At 40.8% G+C, this 19,897-nt stretch overlaps 1 protein-coding gene across 2 annotated transcripts in view; it reads right to left on the bottom strand.

The window, feature by feature from the left end:
• Positions 1 to 1,312: 1,312 nt before the first annotated feature.
• Positions 1,313 to 19,897, bottom strand: part of GRM2 (glutamate metabotropic receptor 2) — a 123,391-nt gene continuing 104,806 nt past the window's right edge. For both annotated transcript variants that reach the window (XM_034439905.3, XM_087887714.1), the window contains 2 exons: positions 11,508 to 11,682; positions 1,313 to 8,094 (listed from right to left, as the gene is read on the bottom strand). In XM_034439905.3, coding sequence (XP_034295796.1) covers positions 8,021 to 8,094; positions 11,508 to 11,682 — 249 coding nt within the window. In that variant the 3' untranslated portion in view covers positions 1,313 to 8,020. The remainder of the gene's footprint in view (positions 8,095 to 11,507; positions 11,683 to 19,897) is intronic.

The raw sequence follows: 19,897 nt of genomic DNA, 5'->3' as shown, positions 1-19,897 counted from the left end.
CTTAGAGGTCATTTTGATTTTTTTCATTTTTATTTCACTGTATGGATCAATCACACTAATCTCCTAATGCTCTTCTGGAAACTGAAACATTTTGCGCTAAACCATAAAATGGCTTCTTTGGTCTTGGATTAGCATTTTGTGTTACCTCAGCCATTCTGTATAGTGTCAGACTTTTTCAGTCCTGGAGTCAGGTAAGGCATCTGTTTCAAGCTCTAGAATCTTTGGCAATTCAAATCTACTCTGGCAATACATAGTGATTTATGATCTCCATATTCTCTTCTTGGGAATTAATAATACAATTATATGCATTTTATTAGAAGACAAATAATTGTTCACTAGGATTTATGTTTCCTTCAGTCCTGAAGCATAACCCTGAAGTAAGAAAAATGTATTTGATGACTGCCATGGATGATTAGAAAGGAGAACACAAAGGCTGGGGAGGACACACTGTTTTAATTTTTTTAGCGCCTTCAACAATAATTACAGTGGAAAAGTGCAAAAAAAAAAGTACTTAGGCCTACATGTATATGAAATTACTTTTTCTAGCATTAGAACTAGTCTTTTATTTGCTTGTTTTATTTAAAGCATTTATATAGCTTCTTATTTTATATCGAACTCAGAGAAGCTCCCAATCAACAATTACAACAATATCAATAATACATATATCTATTAAAACCATAAACATTAAAAACCTGGCACCAAAGCCCTTCTCCTTGGCTTGGCCCCTTCAGCAGGCCTCTAGGAAAGCACTTAAGCCCTGTCTTAAGTTGATATCTAGGCCAATGGTCTATCTCACCCAAAGTGCTGAAATAGGGTGAAGTGGACGAGAAGATTTAACAAAGGTCTGCATGTGGAAGCATAAATTTTGTGCCGGGTTTTTAATGTTTACAGTTTTAATACATGTTTTGTTTTATTGATGTTTTAATTGTTGATTGGGAGCCACCTAGAGTTCAGTATAAGACGGGTGGCTACATGAATGTTTTAAATAAATAAACAAAAGAGCAAGACCGGTTTTCAGTCTCAGAAATGTGCTAGAGCTAGTTAGGAAGCAAAAACTTTGGTGCTGTAACCAATTACGGTCTTGTCAATTTCAGGCAGCAGGCAAGGGACCAGATAGGGTACTAAACAATTTGTGATTAAGGTCACAAAGCAATGAGCTTGTAAACTCCCACTTGGTAAGGAGATGCTTGGCCAATATTTGATTTTAAGGCTATGACTTTTGGAGAGTAGACATGGGGGCAAAAAGGAAGGCTTGTCTTCCTTTTGCTGTAAGACTGGTAACCCTGTGTAAGAACTTCTCATGATTCAAGACTTCAGTAATAAAAAAAGCACTTTATTTACATAAATTACAAAAAAATCACAAACTGGATCACAAAAAGTCTACTTTAAATTCTGTTTTTTTTTTAAAACAATATGCATCACAATAATACTTTTTAAAATATAGATAATACTTACATTCTCTTTTGTTATTGTTTTGTACAGGAGCACTTTTTCATTCCTATCGTTCCTATATTCTGCAAACAATTCTATCCTTTGGCAAAAATGTCCCTATAATTATTGGTCCCATTCAGATGTGTTGACTGCATTTCTCATCTTTAGCGAGACTATATTGGCCCTGATGGTGTGGATGATTGTGAGTGTAGTCCCGCGTATCAAATTGGGGAGATTGAGCCATTCTTGAACTATCAACCCTTGACCTAAATATCAGTTGGTTACCCTGAGCCAATCTTAGTTTGAGTTTAATTTGCAAGATGGTTATGAATATAAAAATATGGAGCAGGGCACCCAGGATATACAGTATCTCCCTTGTGGAAGGGAGAAATTAAAATTTGATAAACTGCAGAAGTGATTGGTTTGAATGGCATAGTTTCAGACTTGTATATTTTATCAGAAATGTTTACTTTAGATATCTTCCACAAGAGAGATATATCCTAGGTGCCCTGCTCCATTTTTTATATTCATAACTATCTTGCAAATTAAACCCAGAGACTAGGTTTGGCTCAGGGTAATCAGTTGATATCTAGGTCAAGGGTTGATTTCAACAAGTTGTCCCTTATGATGGTTCAACCACCCCAATCTGGCACCTTTCAGGTAAAATTTGCTAAATACCTAAATTCACATTTCTTCTGCATTTTACCTATACAAGTAATAATACAACTATATTGTAGTAGGACCAGACTACCCTGGCTGTCATTGAGGTTTTAGCAGTTTAGGGGTTTTCTCGCACATTTTACTCCCTTTTACTGAATACATAATAGTGTTCAGCTGAAATAGAGAATTATAAGTGATGGAAAAGTAGGAGTCCTTCAGCTAAGTTCTGAAACTTCCAAACTGAGATTTGCAGTACACAGTTAAAGCTATTCTACTTTCTCTATTTACTAAAACTACAGGCCTTATCCTTCAGATTATAATATATAGTTGAATCATGCTATGAGGCTAAGGGACATTAACAGCCATTTTTTTTCTTCCCCCAGGCTGGTGTGTTTATCTTGTCAGATTTGCAGGTAAATGTCACAGAGTAGCTATTCCAATTACTAGATTTAGAATTTTCCATTCAGGTTTCCATGTTATCTTGGTTTGGTTTTATTGCCTTTTTTCATATGTGTTTATCAGGAATATGGTATTTCCCAATTCCAGGACACACATTTTTTCTAGCATGTTGAAATATGAAAAATGTTCACTTAATTTAGTAATTTGTAGGCTGTCCTTCATTATAATAATGGATATTTTGGCTTACCATTAAAGACACAGGTTCACAGTCACAGCACGTACAACACTTAGCCAAACTTGGCTGTTCTTGAAAAAATTAAGCTGTTTCAGACCGGGTTAGTTTTTGGTTGGGAGAGAATCGGGATACCAGAGCCATAAACTAGATTGAGAAACAGACAATATCGCAAAAGAAGGCAAGGGCAAGCCAATAAACCAACATGGACATATCCATCTAGTCCTTTTGAGCCAAGCTGCGTTATGCAAGAGACTCAATTTTAAAAGGGCAAGAAGGAAGGTGCCATCCATTAGTAATAGCAACACCACTAAACTGCTGTACTGATTATGACTCAAATGAAACTTTCCTTTAGATTCTTCAGAATCTATCTTCCCCAGACAAATTAATCACTCAAGAAACTGCTAACCTAAGGATATTCTTTTTCTTTCATAATCATAGAGGCCTCTACTTCTAGAGATCAGGCTAAGGGAAATGTTTTCCTCCATTGAGAAACAACGGAAGTACCCAGTTGTAGAAGAGTTGATTCTATAAAGCACAGTTATATTCCTTGTGTAACAACTGCTAATGTTTCTTGCTAGTGGATTGATATTACAGAATGGTCTGGTTGAAAGGAACCTCAGATGTTGCTTAGTCCAACTCTGCTCAGGACAGAACGCCCTACTCTGACAGATGACCATGAAGTTGGTTTCATCTTCAGTGAAAGAATTCATCACTTCATTAGGCAGACTGTTCCACTAGCTAAAGGTTGCAACATCAGGCAATTCCTCTCAGTATTTAGCCTGAACCTACTTTCTTTGTAATTTATTCCACTGATTCTGCTCCTGCTCTCTGGACAGTGGAAGAGTGACAACTCTTCAGCTATTTGAAGACAGCTACCTCCCCCCCAGTCATCTTTGCTGTAAGGTAAATATTATCAGATTGTCAGCCACACTCTGTAGACCAAACCAAGAAATCAATTCCACAAAGAGGCCTAAACTACTTTTAATAATATTGGCTATAGTAACAGAATTTTGCAAGTCTGATTGCTTTATCATCCCACCCTTTATACTCATGTGAACTAGGAAAGGGTCTGCCTTGAGTTGCTGACACAGTACCTTCTTCTGGTTTTGGACTTAAACCATGTTTTTTTCCCCTTGCCACTTTGGTAATGGCTCTGGCCTAGCTTGTCAAAATGATCTTCCTTAATCGCTACACAAATCCTTTTAATTATTTTTCCTAGGGTCGGTTTTCAGACCAGTTACCAACTTGGCAACCCTCCTCTGGACTTGCTCCAGTTGTTCCAGAATAGAGTCCTATAAAAGAGAACCATATATCCAAGAATTATAGTTCTTCTCCTTTGCTTGTTTCAGTGAATCTGGAGTTGCCTGAACAGTTTGGTTCCAGCTGAAGAAGACACTCCTGACACACCTCCCACTGAATCAGAAAGAAGAGTACCCAAGTAGCAGTCCTAAGGCATTAATGGAGCACCCTTGGCAGCCACGTTTTTTTAAAGGGGGAAATTGTCTGCTTGTATTACATCATGCTGAGCAGCACCTAACAAAAGTTCAGGCATGTTGCTATCACTGACTGGCAGATGAAGCATGAAGCATTTCTACTACTCTGTGATAGTAGAAATGCTTCACAGCATCATTTACTTGCAGAGGAACTCTAGTACTGGCATACTATCTGTGCAGCTGATCAACAACAACAAAAACCCCATATTATTTTACACTTAAGCTCCAACAATGATAATTCATCATCCCTGTCTTGCCTAGTTCAAACACTGGCACTGATAATGCTGAAAAATATTTCAACCTAAAAATACTTTTAGATACCAATAAGCTGTTTTTATCATTTTTGGGGCCATGCTTCAGACAGATCCCCACAGGCAGTTCACATGGGGAACATTTGAGAAATGGAAAATATAGTTCAGTTTTTTAATTTGGTTTAAAATTTAAAGTATGTGCTTTTTAAAATGATATTGGAAAAGTTAGTCTTCCTGGTTGTGAGGTAGTTCTACCTCCCTATCTCACTCCACCTGTGAGCTGCAGGGAGAACTGCTCATTCTAGACCATGAGTAAGGCTTACATTAATAATTGCTACTGGTTCTAGTAGCCTTGTGGTATACAATAAGTACGGTGGTTTTATAAATAGAATTGCTTTAAAGAAGTAAAATTGTGCTTTTGACATTTATGTTAGCTTCCCTTGTGGCTAAGTCCTCAAATCCTTTCCACATTCCTTTGATACACTTTACTCTTGTCCTGAACAAATTTAAGAACATACTGACATAATAACATTTTTTATAGTGAGATAGAGAAATACGAGAATTCATTTTCTTCAGCTGCCAGGAAATGGATGTTCAAACATTTCACAAACATAAGCTCCATCCCAAATGATTGTCGAGCATCAGAACTAACAGAGGTGTGTAATAAAACCACCAAAGCACACAAAGTAAGAAATAGCTTCTTTCTTTGTGTTACTTTAGTATGAGAGTAAATATTATCTTAAAACAGCAAGCATTGTGATATTTAATTCTTTAAATCTTATTAAAGAAGCCCAAGTCAAAACCACAGGGGGCAGAAGCCTCCAATTCACTCTTGCCCAAAGAAATGTAGGAAATTGTACTGCCATTGTGATTTCACTTGAATTTGGCACATTCCTAAACTTTCTCAGAAAAGCCACAATTGAAGTTATCCCTTTTAATCTAGCACAAGTGCTAGGTTTCTATAGATTGTGCAAGGAATATTTAAATCTTGCTCCAGCTTCTAACTATACAATTTTTTTCCACTCTGGAAAGTTTATGGAAGTTCCTCAAAATCTGGATGAGCACAGACTGTTTTTCCCAATCTAGCAAAGAATTTCATTTGCATTGTAATTTTGCCAGAAGCACTGAAGACCGTCAGCAGCCCGCCACACCCCGTTTTTCACAGTTGAGATTTCTTCCCTGTAAACAGCTATCCGAACAAAGGCTTCTTTTTCTCTCTCATTCAAACCAACATCCCACTTATAAACAACTGCTCTTTCCTTTGTGCTGGCCTCAGTGAAAGTTGGTTGCAGACGTTTTGCCTCAACCCCCAACTTTGGAATAGCCTGAAGCTTTTCCTGTTGTTGACAGTGAGTTTTAGAAGGTTTCACAAGCCGTGATGAAGGATTTAGTGCCCCTCATAGGCAGTATGGTGTAAAATGTGTCCATTAACCAACTGTACAGTCAGTCATAGCAGCTTAGAAGAAACCATGGCTATGCTTGCACAAAGATACCAACTATGGTTAACAGAACTGTCTAATCAATTGGCTTTATACAAAACACCAAGGCATAAATTAGCAAAAGTTATTTTTAGTCTAACATACTATGCTAACTCAACAGCCAGTCACAGATGGTTCTTGGCGTAAATTGTAACTGATGAAGTGGTTTGCACCAAAATATTCAGCACCGTATATACTTAGGTGTAAAGGGTTTCCCTTCAAACCCTTCAGCAGCATTTCTAAAGTAGATAAATTTGCCCAGAGACGACAAATGGAATCTTTGAGAGATGAACCTTCCCCAGCTTACAGTTAGGAAGAGTTTGTGATGGTGTTTGGTGGCCCAGTTGCTCTTTCAAGAAAGCCTTTTGGTGCTTAAGAATGATAGATACTGGCAGATCCTGCAAAGAGTGACACTAACTGGAGCACCCAGTTTCTCACTACTTGCATAATATTGTCCCTTGATGCATCTGACAGATTTGAAATGGAAACTCTACGAGCAGGGATATAATGAGGAAAGCATAGAAGACAAATAGAGGCTGGGCAGGCTTTTCCATGGAGAAAAAAAATGTGCTATTAATTAATTTAGCTCACTGGCAACACCGGCAGCTTAAAAGAAGAAATAATTGTGCTATAATAGAGCTGTTGCCAAGAACAGGCTACATGTAGACAAGGGTTCAAGAGTCTTCCGAAAGAGAAGTTTGTCTTTTTTTCCCCAGATCTGTTCCTGGCCCAAAGCAAGTACTAAAGTTCCTTTATAACTTGTTGCCTCTTCCTTTGGATACCAGAAGTTCTGTGCATCCCTTTAGAAATCAACAGAAATGATTGCCATACTACAGTAGTTCTAAGAGCAAAGAACTTTAGCCAATAGCTGTGGAGTAGCAACCAGCCCAGAAGGCAGCCAACAGTTTTTGTGAAACATTAGCTTCGAAGGCAAGCAGAAGAAATATTTTTCATGACAGAAGAATGTTCTCATTTTTTCCACCTGGGTGTTGTGGTATTTTGTCCATAGTTTTTTTCTCACTTAAGTAGCTTGGATAAACTCTTACTTGCTTAAGATCCTACATTTTCCCATAACTGAATTCCTGTGAATCATTAGAACACAAAGAAACTATTGGTCTTATATTGGCACTATATCTCTCAATATTTAACTACTGTATAATTCAAGTAACAAGATCAAGGTCTTCTTCCTCTTCATACAACAGAGGAAGGTCTGGAGATTAGGATCCCCTCTGAAACAATGTCTACAGTCCTGAATCATCATGGAAGTTTTCAGGCACCATTTTATTGGTCTATACAACTAGTCCTTTGCTTATTCCGCTATTATTGCCAACAGTATTACCCAACCATCAAAGAAGATTTCAGTGTGCATCTTCTGTATTGTTATTAAAACAACACAATTTCAGTGCTTTTCTTCCTGGTTTTGACCAGCTCTGTGTATTAAATTCCATTTCTGCATTTACTTTCCTTCGTAGATTATGTCATACGTTTATTCATCAAAGAAAGCTCTCACTGAGTGCTAAGTTTGTAAAACAAACTGAAGAATATAACAATTTGGTTCAATGCAATTAAGACGCTGCAATGAATCTCCAGGTTTTTAAATACAAGATTCTCTTCCACCTCTTGCACTGTACCAAATTTTGTGTTAAACCAAATTTTCCTTGGTTTCTTCATAATTTGAAGTCTAACAGAAAGAAAGATGAAAATTAATACAAACAGAAAATGTTAGTTTAGATCACTGTCTTGTAGCCCAAATTATACATTTTAACCAATCCTTTATGTGTCCTACAATATGGAGCCACTGGATTACTTTTTTAAAAAACCATCCCAAACTGTGCTGAAATATCCCTGCCTCTCTGCATAGGTCTTTGTCTTTGAGAATAAAGCTTTGATCCCATTTCTTGTGTCCCTATTCCTTTGCCTTGAAAACATTTGACCAACAGATGAACTTGGAAACTAGTTGCTGTTGTTATCATTTAAGGAAAGAAAAGGCCCAGTGAGAAACAAAAAAAGGCATTTGTTTGTAGGAGATGAGCACAACGGCTACAAATACTCATGGTCACCAAGCACAAGTGTTCACAAGGATGAGGTTGTAGAATCCACCACTTCACGGCCATTGCAGACTGTTGGGACATATTGAGAAGTTGACCCTGGGAGATACAAATTGGGAAAAGATTTCAAAGGACGATAATTAAGAATCTCATGCTTAACGATGTGTCAAACATCACCATTCACCAACCAACCAATTATCAGTCCCCTTCCCCACTGATAAAAGAGTTCACAGTAGGCAAACTGTTCAAATGAAAAGACATCAATCCAGGAAAATTGCCAAAACGTGCATAATAGAAAGGGATATATAGAAAAGGAACAGACAAAAGAGTGTATCTTTGGAGAAATCTGTCAAACAAAGCACATAAAATGTGAAATAGTCATGGAAAAGGAGTAGAAATTGGTTGAAGCAAACTTTAAAACAGGGAAGGGGGTGAAACTGGTCTTTTCATTAATCATTATTTTTAAAAGAGCTAGAAATTTTACCCAGTACATTTTCTTACACATTGACCTGTTCATCTAGTTTGATTTCCAAAATGACAGCTGGCATGTTCTGTTATTTTTGCCCTTCAGAAGCTCTTGAGCAGCCTGATATTTATCTGATGTGCCTGCAGGGTCTAATCTAGCCCACCAATTCTTCTGTTCAACAGCCTGATTGGATGATGGTGCTTTCTCATGCAGATGAAGAAGGGCAAAGGAAAAGAATGAGAGCAGCAGTGCCAAAATAGTGAGATACTGCTGGAGAAGACAGGAGAGCATCTTGAAAACTACAAACACTATATTCACTAATAATGGTAGGAATTTAAAATGCAAACTATAGACACTGGAAACATAATCAGAGTAGATATTATTATTATTATTATTATTATTATTATTATTATTATTATTATTATTATTATTATTATTATTGAGAAAAGTGTGGTCCATAGATGTCGCAATATTAGCCAATAGTTCAATTGACAAAAAAACACATGGAAAAAGTAACAAAACACGGGATTTGCAAATTGCAGTTGAAAGGGTTTGGAAGAAAAGGTCAGCTTTAATACCATAGGAATCAGAGCTTTTGAAGCCTTAACAATGGGATTCTCCAAATATTTGGAAATTTACTGGACTTGAACACCAATATCTTTGGGGATGGGGGAATCCTACCTTGCTTGGAAGTTCCTCCGTGCCACAAAGATGCCTCCAAGGTTCCTAGGCTTTTGGTTGGAACCCAAATACCCAGTCTAAAGGCTGGGATACAAATTGGGTGAATAGACAGTGTAACAACAAGAACAATATGTTGGCCAAACATTGTTAAGAAAGTGTGCTAGGAGTGTTTCCTAACAAAGAGATTTAGTTTCTCACAATGCAGGCTATTGTTACTCTCCTTATATTATCATTCTATGACTCTGAAAAGAGTCCTAAGTTAACTGTTTTGCCAGGACATATTTACTGGGAAAACAAGTTACTGTAGATAACACAATATCTAATTAAGTGGCCTGCATCACTGAATTCAAATGGCTTACAAAGATGGGTCTTCATTTTATGTCCAGAAGACATAAAAGACAAATTCTGTGACAAAATAACTAGTTTTCATCTTTGTGTAGTTTCTTCTTTTGCTGATTATTTTCACAGATCAATTGTTCTGTGAAATCTTTTGACATGATTTCACATTCAGAGAAGAGCCCAGAATAGCGACTCAAGAGAGGACAAGATGATGACACAAAATTAACACCATTAGTTGATGGTTTTAGCTTAGCTGTTTTGATTAAGAAAAAAAAACCAATGTCACAGATCCTCCTTCTTCATCCTTTATATACCCTCCTTCATCCTGGTTCTTTTCAGGCTTTTTCTATGGTGGCTAAGCTTTATATAAAGCAGGGGTGAAATGCTACCGGTTCACTCCAGTTCAAGAGAACCGGTAGTGATAAAAACTACCGATTTGGGCGAACCAGTAGTAAAAAAAAAGCTACTGGTTCAGGCAAACCGGTAGTTTAAAAAAGCTACCGATTCTTCCGAACCGGTATTTCCAGCGATCAGCTGTACAGTGGGGTTTAGCTTTGCTAGAAAGCAGGAAATTCTGCTTTCTAGGAAAGCTAAATCACGTGCCACAGCTGATCCCCCCTTGCTGTTCTACTTACCTTCCCAAGCCTCCTTTTGGCATGTACTATGTGTGCATGTGCACAGAGCACGCGTTTGGTGCACATTGCACATGGGCACGCAGTGCGCATGTGCGGCCAGTGAACTGGTAGCAAACCGGTTCGGATTTCACCACTGATATAAAGCATATAGTATATTAATTGTTATATTATATTCAAATGCAAAGAGAGTTGTCAGTAGACTAGTTTGTGGGAAAATGGAATCACTTTATCAGGTAAGACATTTAACAAACTTCCTTAGCAACATTGGTTGATACTGAGGGTGAAGGTTCGTTCTCCAAGCTTGTGGGTTGGTTAGGGTGAGGGTTAGGGTAACGTTTCATTACCAGGCTAGGTAACATCTTCAGAGGAATTTAGGGGATGTCAGTGTTCTTCTGTTTATAGGGGCTTCAGGTGTGAGTGTGTCAAGTGAGGGTCTTGTGATAGGTTGGGTGTGAGTCATCAGTGAAGAGTCTTGTGACGGGTCTTGTGATAGGGAGGTTACATCAGGTCAGGGACATTGGGAGGCGAACTGCTGGTTGAGGGGGAATTGCATGGGTTAGTTGGGGGTCGGTGCTATCTCTGGTTGGCTGTGCAGATGATTTGGATACTGAAAGGTTTGTAGGCTGGTTGTAGGCCAATGTTGATGGAAGTGCCAGCCTTCAATGAACTCACAAGCGTGGCTGGTGGTAGCGTGATTGATGATTTTTGTGTTGCTCCAATCGAACTGGTGATGTTCGATTGGAGCAAGGCTGATTGGCTGACATTGTTTTATTGACTTTAAACTGGCATAAACTGCAGATGCACAAATGATCACTTTGTCTCCATCACAGTTAACAGAGGGAGACTGGAAACTTCCACATTATGTCCAAATCCAAAACTATGATTACTCTAACTACAATTAGTGAAAACAGGTCAGCTTTTTGAACTATGATTTCCACCCAGCACACTTAAGCCTCATTTCATCAGAGATCAAGGCCAGCTGGGTTGGTCAAAACTGAAAAAAAGAAAAGAAAATCATTCTTCAGAGGAGAAGGATAAGTACTGCAATTTGTCTTCATCCTACCAGATTTATAGTTTTGCATTATGTGTAAATGTAGCCACGGGTGACAAAACCAACAACTATCAGCAGTTATTTTTGTAATTTCCCAGGAACAGTTGTTGCTTTTCAGAGTGGTGCACTTTGCTCTATGCTAACATCTACATGAACTCCCAGTTGTTTAAGACACAGTATATTAAAGACAATTCAGCCATGCGATAGTGAGAATAAGTTGCTGCTGCAGACAAACTTATCCACTGAGTGCACCGAGTAAGGAAAACCTTTGCTCTCAGTCACACTGCAGATAAATATAAGGTGGGGATCATTGCTTATAAGGACTCTCTCACACACTCACCCTGCGAGTGGCTGGAGCCTGCAGCTGTCACACTGAATCGGTTGGTGGAAACGCGATGGCTGGCTACGTTTTTCTGGGGCTGGAACAGAATGATATGCAGCTTGGGAGTAAAGAGGCAGCCAAGAACTACTGTGCCACTTAGGCTAACTGAGATGCACATCGTCGTGGTCTGAACCTGTAAAGGGGAAAAGAAAGAAGCAAACCAATCCAGCAAACCTGAAGCATAAAGCAAGGACATAAAAAACAGGGATGGATCTATGAGCACTTTAACTATCCAGATGTAATAATCCACTGGTCCGCTTTGTGATGAAATGTTCATGTATAGCCCAATCCCAACAACAACGATAATCTTTGGGCAGCCTGAAGGACATTTATAGCCCACCAACTTGCTGTCTCCCTACCATGAACAAGGTATGGAGCTTCCTTGTATCTCAAAATGCTTTTAGGTCCACTTGAAATGAGAGCAAACTGTGTCATAGGTATGGGGGGGATTAAGATATCTGTGGGAAGTTCTGGGAATGGATGAATAGCCACATTGCTATAGCCCTGTGCTTGCACAAAAGGAAAGGAGGTTCTAACATTTTAATGTCTTTTTTTCTTTTCTTAGAGAAGAACAAACTTGTGGCAGACATGGCTAAGAGGCCTCATAGAGGAATCAACTAAGAAAGGGATTCTGGAGCTCCTGAGCAAATGGCTGAAGGAGTTCCTGGAGGCAGTAGGGGTGCACCTCTGCTGGTAGGGAATGAGTCCTTGTGGGCAAGATGCTGGAATTGCCCAGATTTGCAGGAGAAAATTTTGCAAGACTTTCCATCAGACCCAAGAGTTGAAATATGGCATTCTGGGAAAGTTACCCAGGACTCTCCCTTATCCCTCCCCTCCATACCTCCCAAATAGCCCTGAATATTGATGTAGGCAGAGTTAATTCCCTCCTAGCGGAAGCGGAGAAAGGGGAAGAAGGAAAACAATGTCCTGTGCCTCCCACCTTAATCTTCACAAGCTGACCATTGATGGATGTGATGGATATTCCATCATGCAATCGCCCTATTACTATTTCTACTGTTAGATTGGTGAGGCCTCTCCTCAAGAAGCCATCCCTGGATCCGGCTGTTTTGGCTAACTATCGTCCAGTCTCCAACCTTCGCTTTATTGCGAAGGTTGTTGAGAGTGTGGTGGCGTGACAGCTTCCACAGTACCTGGATGAAGCTGTCTATTTGGATCTGCTCCAGTCTGGCTTCAGACCTGGGTACAGCATGGAAACGGCATTGGTCGCGTTGGTGGATGACCTCTGGAGGGCTCGGGATAGGGGTTACTCCTCTATCCTGGTCCTGTTAGACCTCTCAGTGGCTTTTGATACCATCGACCATGGTATCATGTTGCGCCGGCTGGAGAGACTGGGAGTGGGGGGCACCGTTTTGCGGTGGTTCTCCTCCTATCTCTCCGACCGGTCGCAATCCGTGTTGACAGGGGGGCAGCGGTCGACCCCGAGGCGCCTTGTTTGTGGGGTGCCACAAGGGTCGGTCCTCTCGCCCCTCCTGTTCAACATTTATGTGAAGCCACTGGGTGAGATCATCCGTGGTTTTGGGGTGGAGTTCCATCAGTACGCTGATGATACTCAGCTGTACATCTCCCCCCAGACCATCCCAACGATGCCTTGGAAGTGATGTCCCAGTGCCTGGAGGCCGTGCGGGTCTGGATGGGGAGAAACAGGCTTCGACTCAACCCTTCCAAGACAGAGTGGCTGTGGCTGCCGGCGTCCCGGTATAGCCAGCTGATGCCATCGCTGGTTATTGGGGGCGAATCACTGGCCCCCATGGAAAGGGCCCACAACTTGGGCGTCCTCCTGGATGCACGGCTGTCTTTAGAAGGGCATATGACGGCCGTGGCCAGGGGGGCTCTTTATCAGGTTCGCCTGATACGCCAGTTGCGCCCCTTTCTGGATCGGGACTCCCTACGCACAGTCACTCAAGCACTCGTCACCTCTCGTCTGGACTATTGTAACGCTCTCTACATGGGGCTCCCCTTGGGGTACACCCGGAGGCTCCAACTGGTGCAGAATGCGGCTGCGCGGGGGATTATGGGAGCGACGGGGCGCTCCCATGTGACTCCTCTCCTGCGCGAGCTGCATTGGCTTCCGGTGGACTTCCGGGTGCGCTTCAAGGTGTTGGTGATCACCTTTAAAGCGCTCCATGGCTTAGGGCCAGGGTACTTACGGGACCGCCTTCTGCCACCAATAGCCTCCCACCGGCCAGTTCGCTCCCACAGAGAGGGCCTCCTCAGGGTGCCGTCGGCTAGACAATGCCGGCTGGCGACCCCCAGGAGGAGAGCCTTCTCTGTGGTGGCACCTACCCTTTGGAACAATCTACCCCCAGAGATACGAGTGATCTCCGACCTCTGGACTTTTCGTCAGGCCCTAAAAACTCATCTCTTTCAGTTAGCCGATCTCTCTTGATTTTATGATTTTATGATTGATTTCAAATTTTGATATGGATTTTAAATTGATAAATTTTAAACTATGGGCCAAATTTAATTATTTTAAATCTATTTTTAATCGTACTTTATGTATAAATGTTTTATTTTGGCTGTTCACCGCCCTGAGTCCGAAAGGAGAAGGGCGGTATAGAAATTTAAATAATAAATAAATAAATAATAAATAGATTGCTGTGTAACATTCTTCAAAGCTACATATGGATTTTGGGATCCAGTGTCTTCTCAAACAGCAATTGATAAAGCTACATGGAAACTCCAGTAAGAAGCTTAACACCAGTTTAAAAATTAGAAAATATAACAACCCTATCCCCAAATTTCAGGAAAAAATAGAACACCCAGTGCTGTTCATGTGCCCAATACAGCTGTGTCTATTCTGAATTATTTTCCTTGTCTAGCCAGACATTAAGATAGGCCCACAGCTGTCCAAATACTTCTCTGAGCTCGACCAATATGATGTCCCAGTTCAATAATCCAATTCTAATCTAATTTAAGATTGGAAGAATTAAACTATTGTTAGGTTGCTGCTTAAATGTCAAAATGAATGCATAAAAATACACGGAAAGAAGTGGGTGGTTAAAGTGTAAGAAAGACTAGCTGAGATTTATACAATGTGGTGAAAGAGACTCATCTCAGAAATTAAGCAATCCTTTTTTTTTTTTTGCACTCAATCAGTGCATTTGCCATGTTGTCAGAAGTCAGTTCCCACAACATATAAATGGATTTTAATGCAACAGAGTGTGAAATATGAAATAAAAAAATATTATGAGAAAGGCTCAGGAGACCCGTGGCTGTCTTCAGGAATATACAAATAAATTATTTTTAACTTCTTCAGTCAATAAAGAATTAATGTATTTTCACAATAGCCTTACCGATTAGGAGGTAAAAAGGAAAGCTAGTTTTAGCAATATGAAATGAATGTATTGAGAAAAAAAAACTCAGCCACAATTACTTTTATACTTGTAAATCCTTCTAGTTAATCGTCGGTACTTCGTTTAAAGTTTGTAACTATAGTATGTATCTTCTACTTTAACCCAACAGTGAGTTAGCTCTACATGAGGAAATATTGTGGAAACCCTGAAAATGTGGAGACTGCTTTCTATCTAGATAGACTAGATAGAATAGTCAAGAAACTAAAGTCTTGGAAGAAAAATAACCAGGAGTAACTTTGCCTTTCAGAGATTAATTCATCATCTCGATATTTTGCATCCTTTAACTTATTCTAGGAATTTTTCCCTGTTTGTTCCATAGAAGTCTAAACTCATTCAGGAAGCCATAAACCTAAGAATTTATCTCCCAGCACCAGCTATTGTTTAATTTCCCCTGAAAACATCCAAAACTTTGCTCCTCATCTATGCTCCTAGTTTGCTTTTGTGTGATTTATGTGTTTTTTGTCTAAGCTCTTGTATCTAAGCTGCAACCATTTGATTGACAACTAGATGGCAACAAAGGATTTTTGCAGCCCTCTTATGGAAGTCCTATTTTTGCTTCAGTGCTCTCTGAAAGTCTGGTTTATAATTCATTGTAGTACATTACAGCCAGCAACTGTGACTTATTTAGCAATTTATGATTAAACTAAGCCAAGTTTTTAGAATGATATGTGAATCCAATCTATTACAAATGTTAAACGTGGTTCCTCTTCAAGGATTTAAAAAAAACTTGTTTAGGTACTTACCTCTACATTTCATGTCCCCTCTCAGATTTTAGGCAATTTACATTCCAAGCAATTAAAAGTCATCAGAAGGTATTAATACAGATCCATGCAGTTTCCTTGGCAACATTTTCCCAAGTGGTTTGCCAGGATCTTCTTCCAAGATGTTTTTAAATTCCCAGATTAGGGCTGAGGGAGTGGCTGGCTCAAAGACCCTCAGCTGGCTTCCATGCTTAAGGAAAGTCTAGAACTCAGGTCACCCTGCTCCTAGTCCAGTGAATTTAATCATTACATCAAAGTGGTCTCAACAGTATCATTCAGTTCCTTCTTATTTTTTTCAGAGCAGCCTTCTGGAAGGTTAGCAGGAAGCCACCATTCTAATATGGAGTAAGGGCCAGGCTAAATCAGATTGAGGAGCTTGCTACCAAGGCTTGTTTCCAAACCCTTCTTCTCACGGCTTGTGAGGGAATTTTCTCAGTCAGCCCTCTTAGCAGGATGAAATGGATGGGCTGGGTGAAAAATGTATGCTCACATCAGTAGTGGGTTGCAAATCCCGTCGCTACTGGTTAGCTTGTGGGTGCGCGCATGCTCACTCATGCACGCGACACTTCTACGCATGCACAGAATCATCCGGGCAGGGGGGCGGAGCCCGCCACCACTGCTACCAGTTCGCCTGAACTGGAGTGAATCTATAGCAACCCACCACTGGCTCACATCTATGTGCAGAGATGTATTAATTTTATCTCCCAACAGGTTCTGCTGCTTCTGAGCTATTTCAGTATGCTACATGGAGTAACAGCGCACCAACATCTCCAGCTACGTAATGACAATCATTACGTTTCTTCAATAAATCCTTACAACCACAACAATTCTTTCAGATTGCATTTTGTGGGATTGGGTAGCTTTGTCATAACTGCAAATGATATTAGTATTATAATAGCAACTTCATAATCCTGGCTCCACACTAGCAACCCAGATCTTCAGCTGCTGATACTGATTTGTAGAGTGGGATTAAAAACTCTGAAGTTGCTAGTCTGATTTCTCCTTTAGTCAGATGAGATCCCAATGTGAAGATCTCCCATTTCATGTGGGAAAAATATCTATCTCTGATTATTTTAGAGCAGGGGTGTCAAACTCAAGGGCCAGGGATGGGATCCGGGGTGTTTTGATCTGGCTCATGGGGCTGCCCTAGAAACAGCAAAGGACTGGCCCTCAGTGCCTCTGCCAGTGAAAACAGAGCTTGGGAGGGCAGTGTGCGGCCCTCCCAGGCTCTGTTTTCAGCTGCGACTGCCTCCCGCCGCTCACTGCCAGTGAATACGAAGCTCGGGGGGCTGCATGCAGAGGGCGGCAGGAGGCCCTTGCACTGAAGACAGAGCTCGGGAGCCCATTTTCGCCGGCAGAGCAATCGGGCCACCACAGACACCCCTGACATGAGTGACATCAAGCTGGCCACACCTACCCTGGCCATACCCATCATGGCCACGCCCACCCTGGCCCCGAGGTCAAACACAACCCTGATGTGGCCCTCAATGAAATCGAGTTTGACACTCCTGTTTTAGAGGAAGCTTCGCTGCTGAGATTCCTAAATAGTAGACTCTCTCCAAAAAAAGTTACGGAAAAATCATCTAGATAGCACAAGAACAGCATCTCCCAATCTTGGCTATAGCAGTGAAAACTTTTCAGGTTTCCTCATAAATCTGACAAAAAGAAATTCTTACTACTTTAAGAGTCACTTCAATAGCTTGGCTCCTTAAAGCAGCAGCTGCAGTTTTTCAACTATCATATATTTATTATATCTGAGCTACATAAATCCAACTGGCAATAAAGCAGTCTTTGCCTTTTTAATAAGGCTCTCACAGGCCCTTACGGAAATAACACATGCTCAGTCTTTAGTAAATTAGAATTTGCTAATAAACTCATCTTCTGCAAACTTCCTCCCAGAGCAAACCCTCCCACAAACACAGAGGATTGTTAACCAACAACTTTAAGTGACAAAAACATGATACAAGAACCTGCAACTCCAATTAGGCAGCAGAATTCAAATGTATTAGGGGACCATCTACAAGCAGACAGAACACCCGCCCCTTCTCAAGCATTATTTGGAATTAAATTACCCACTCTTAAGGAAACTTAAGATGGTGCTTAATTTGAATGAGCACATGTTCATTTAAAATACTTAATACCCAAAGGCAAACAAGCTAACACGAGCTATGCCAGTTGTCCAGTTAAAACAAGAGTAATGCAACCAGAAAACTCATTATATGGCCATTCCTTTTGAAGCCTCTCACACTTGTCGTTTAAAGATTTCCAGTATGAAACAGGAAGAAGCACTGAGCGAACTTTTCAATAGCAATCCAGCTCAATGTCCCACAAGCAGATTGTGATCTTTAGGTCCTGCAGAAGCGTCTCCCACAAGGTGAGCCATAAGATCCTTGCATTAATGGCAGCTCTATTTTCAGTTCCCGAACTCTCAGATATTAAAAAGGATCACCTGAAAAAGCCCTAGCATTTTGTCTTTTTTTTTTTGCTTTTTGATGGGCAAAAGGGGTTGCTGTTTCTCTAAAGAAAGAAACATGATGGCTACAAGGTTCAAAGAGACCGGGTAATTGAAGGTGAGGTCTAGAAATGCTTATTTTGAAAATTGCCCTAAGGTTCAAAAAGTAATTATTTCTCAGTTTCTAATTACTCAATTATGGATAATTTGAACACGATGAGAGCCTGCTATTTCTGACCAAAACTGTGAGGTTCTTCTTATGCAATTATATAATTATGAAAACAGTGTGGGTCCATGGCTCCCAAATTACTTGAACTACAATAATTTTGTTATAAGAATAATGCCTTTAAAATGACCTCTTTTATTATATTTCCTCCCCCAAGAACACCAGGGGCTTTTCTAAGTAACCAGCTTTTCCAACTCTCAATTCTCCCAAATCTAATTTCAATGTACCCAAAGTTGATTCTAGCTCTTTTGTTTACTTTCAGTTCTGCTCAGACACCAAGATGCTGTGAGGACAGGCACATTCATCTTCCCAGAGGGTCACCAGCCCATTAAGCATTCACCCTTTGGGCCAATGACTAAGCAAGAAGATGGTCAGCAAAGCCGTTCTTGTTTGTCAGCCTATCAATTGAGTTGCTTTGTCCCACCTTTCTTGTCAACTCCTAAATGTATTCCTTTTCACAAGAGAGAGGCAGAGACTAAATGGCTAGCATTAACCCATGTTTCTGTGCTTGCTAACAGGGGAAACCCTTAGTTGCTTTCCAAATTCCTCCTGGTGATGGGCTAGCAATGTGATGGTGAACCTATGGCACATGTGCCAGAGGTGGCATGCAGAGCCCTCTCTGTGGGCACATGTGCCATCGCCAGCTGTTCTTCTGGTATCCCGCTGATACATGTGCGCTGGCCAGCTGGTCTTTGTGGGTGCCGGAGTGCCGGAAAACCACCCAAACCGCCCGAAAAATGGCCTGAAAATGGCCCAAAAAACAGCCTGACAAACGCCCAAAAAGTAGGCATGCATGCACCGGCCGGCTGGTCTTTGGGTTTCCAGTGCCCTGGCGTGCGCAAAGACCAGCTGACTGGCATGCATGCACATGCGCATGTGCACCGGCCAGCTGATCTTTGGGTTTCCGGCGCTCCGGTGCACGCACATGCATGCATGCGTGTTCCAGTTTAGGCACTCGGTGCTGAAAAGGTTTGCCATCACTGGGCTAGCAATTCTGTTTTTCCATCTAATGATGCCAGGATATTGCCATGACTGGATGCCTGAAGTGGAAGGGGGTGCAATTAAGTCAAGCATCCACTCCAGGAGGAGTTCCAATTGCCCTGTCAATCAGAAGGCTGCAATACACTGCTATTTCTTGCTTAGCAATAGCAATCATTTCTCTGGCCCACGGATATAATATGTACACACAGGGATGTGGAAAATTCATTTTGTCCCACTGCTACCACTGTACATTCATCTGGGACCCCTAAACTCTGAGTGCAGCAAAATTCTGTGTCTTAAAAAAAACCTTGTGTCTCACTATATTTGGTGAAGCACGTTCTTAGGTTTGCGCTCCCCAAAGTGCAACATGCTGATGAATAAATAGCTCTATTGTTGTGGTTCTCTATTGTTGTTCTGGTTCTTGTTGCGCTATCCAGGATGCAATTACACAAGCCCCATTGGTACTTTTTGGATAGTTCTTATGCTCTTAACAATAAAGAGCTACAGGTTCCTCCATCCCCACCTGAGCTTTTATTATCTAAGGATATTCCAGA

Source organism: Pantherophis guttatus, chromosome 2 (genome assembly GCF_059756535.1).
Source record: "Pantherophis guttatus breed Tessera chromosome 2, ASM5975653v1, whole genome shotgun sequence".
NCBI classification, from domain to species: domain Eukaryota; kingdom Metazoa; phylum Chordata; class Lepidosauria; order Squamata; family Colubridae; genus Pantherophis; species Pantherophis guttatus.
The sequence above is the reverse complement of the archived record's forward strand: the minus strand, read 5'-3'. Positions and strand labels throughout refer to the sequence as shown.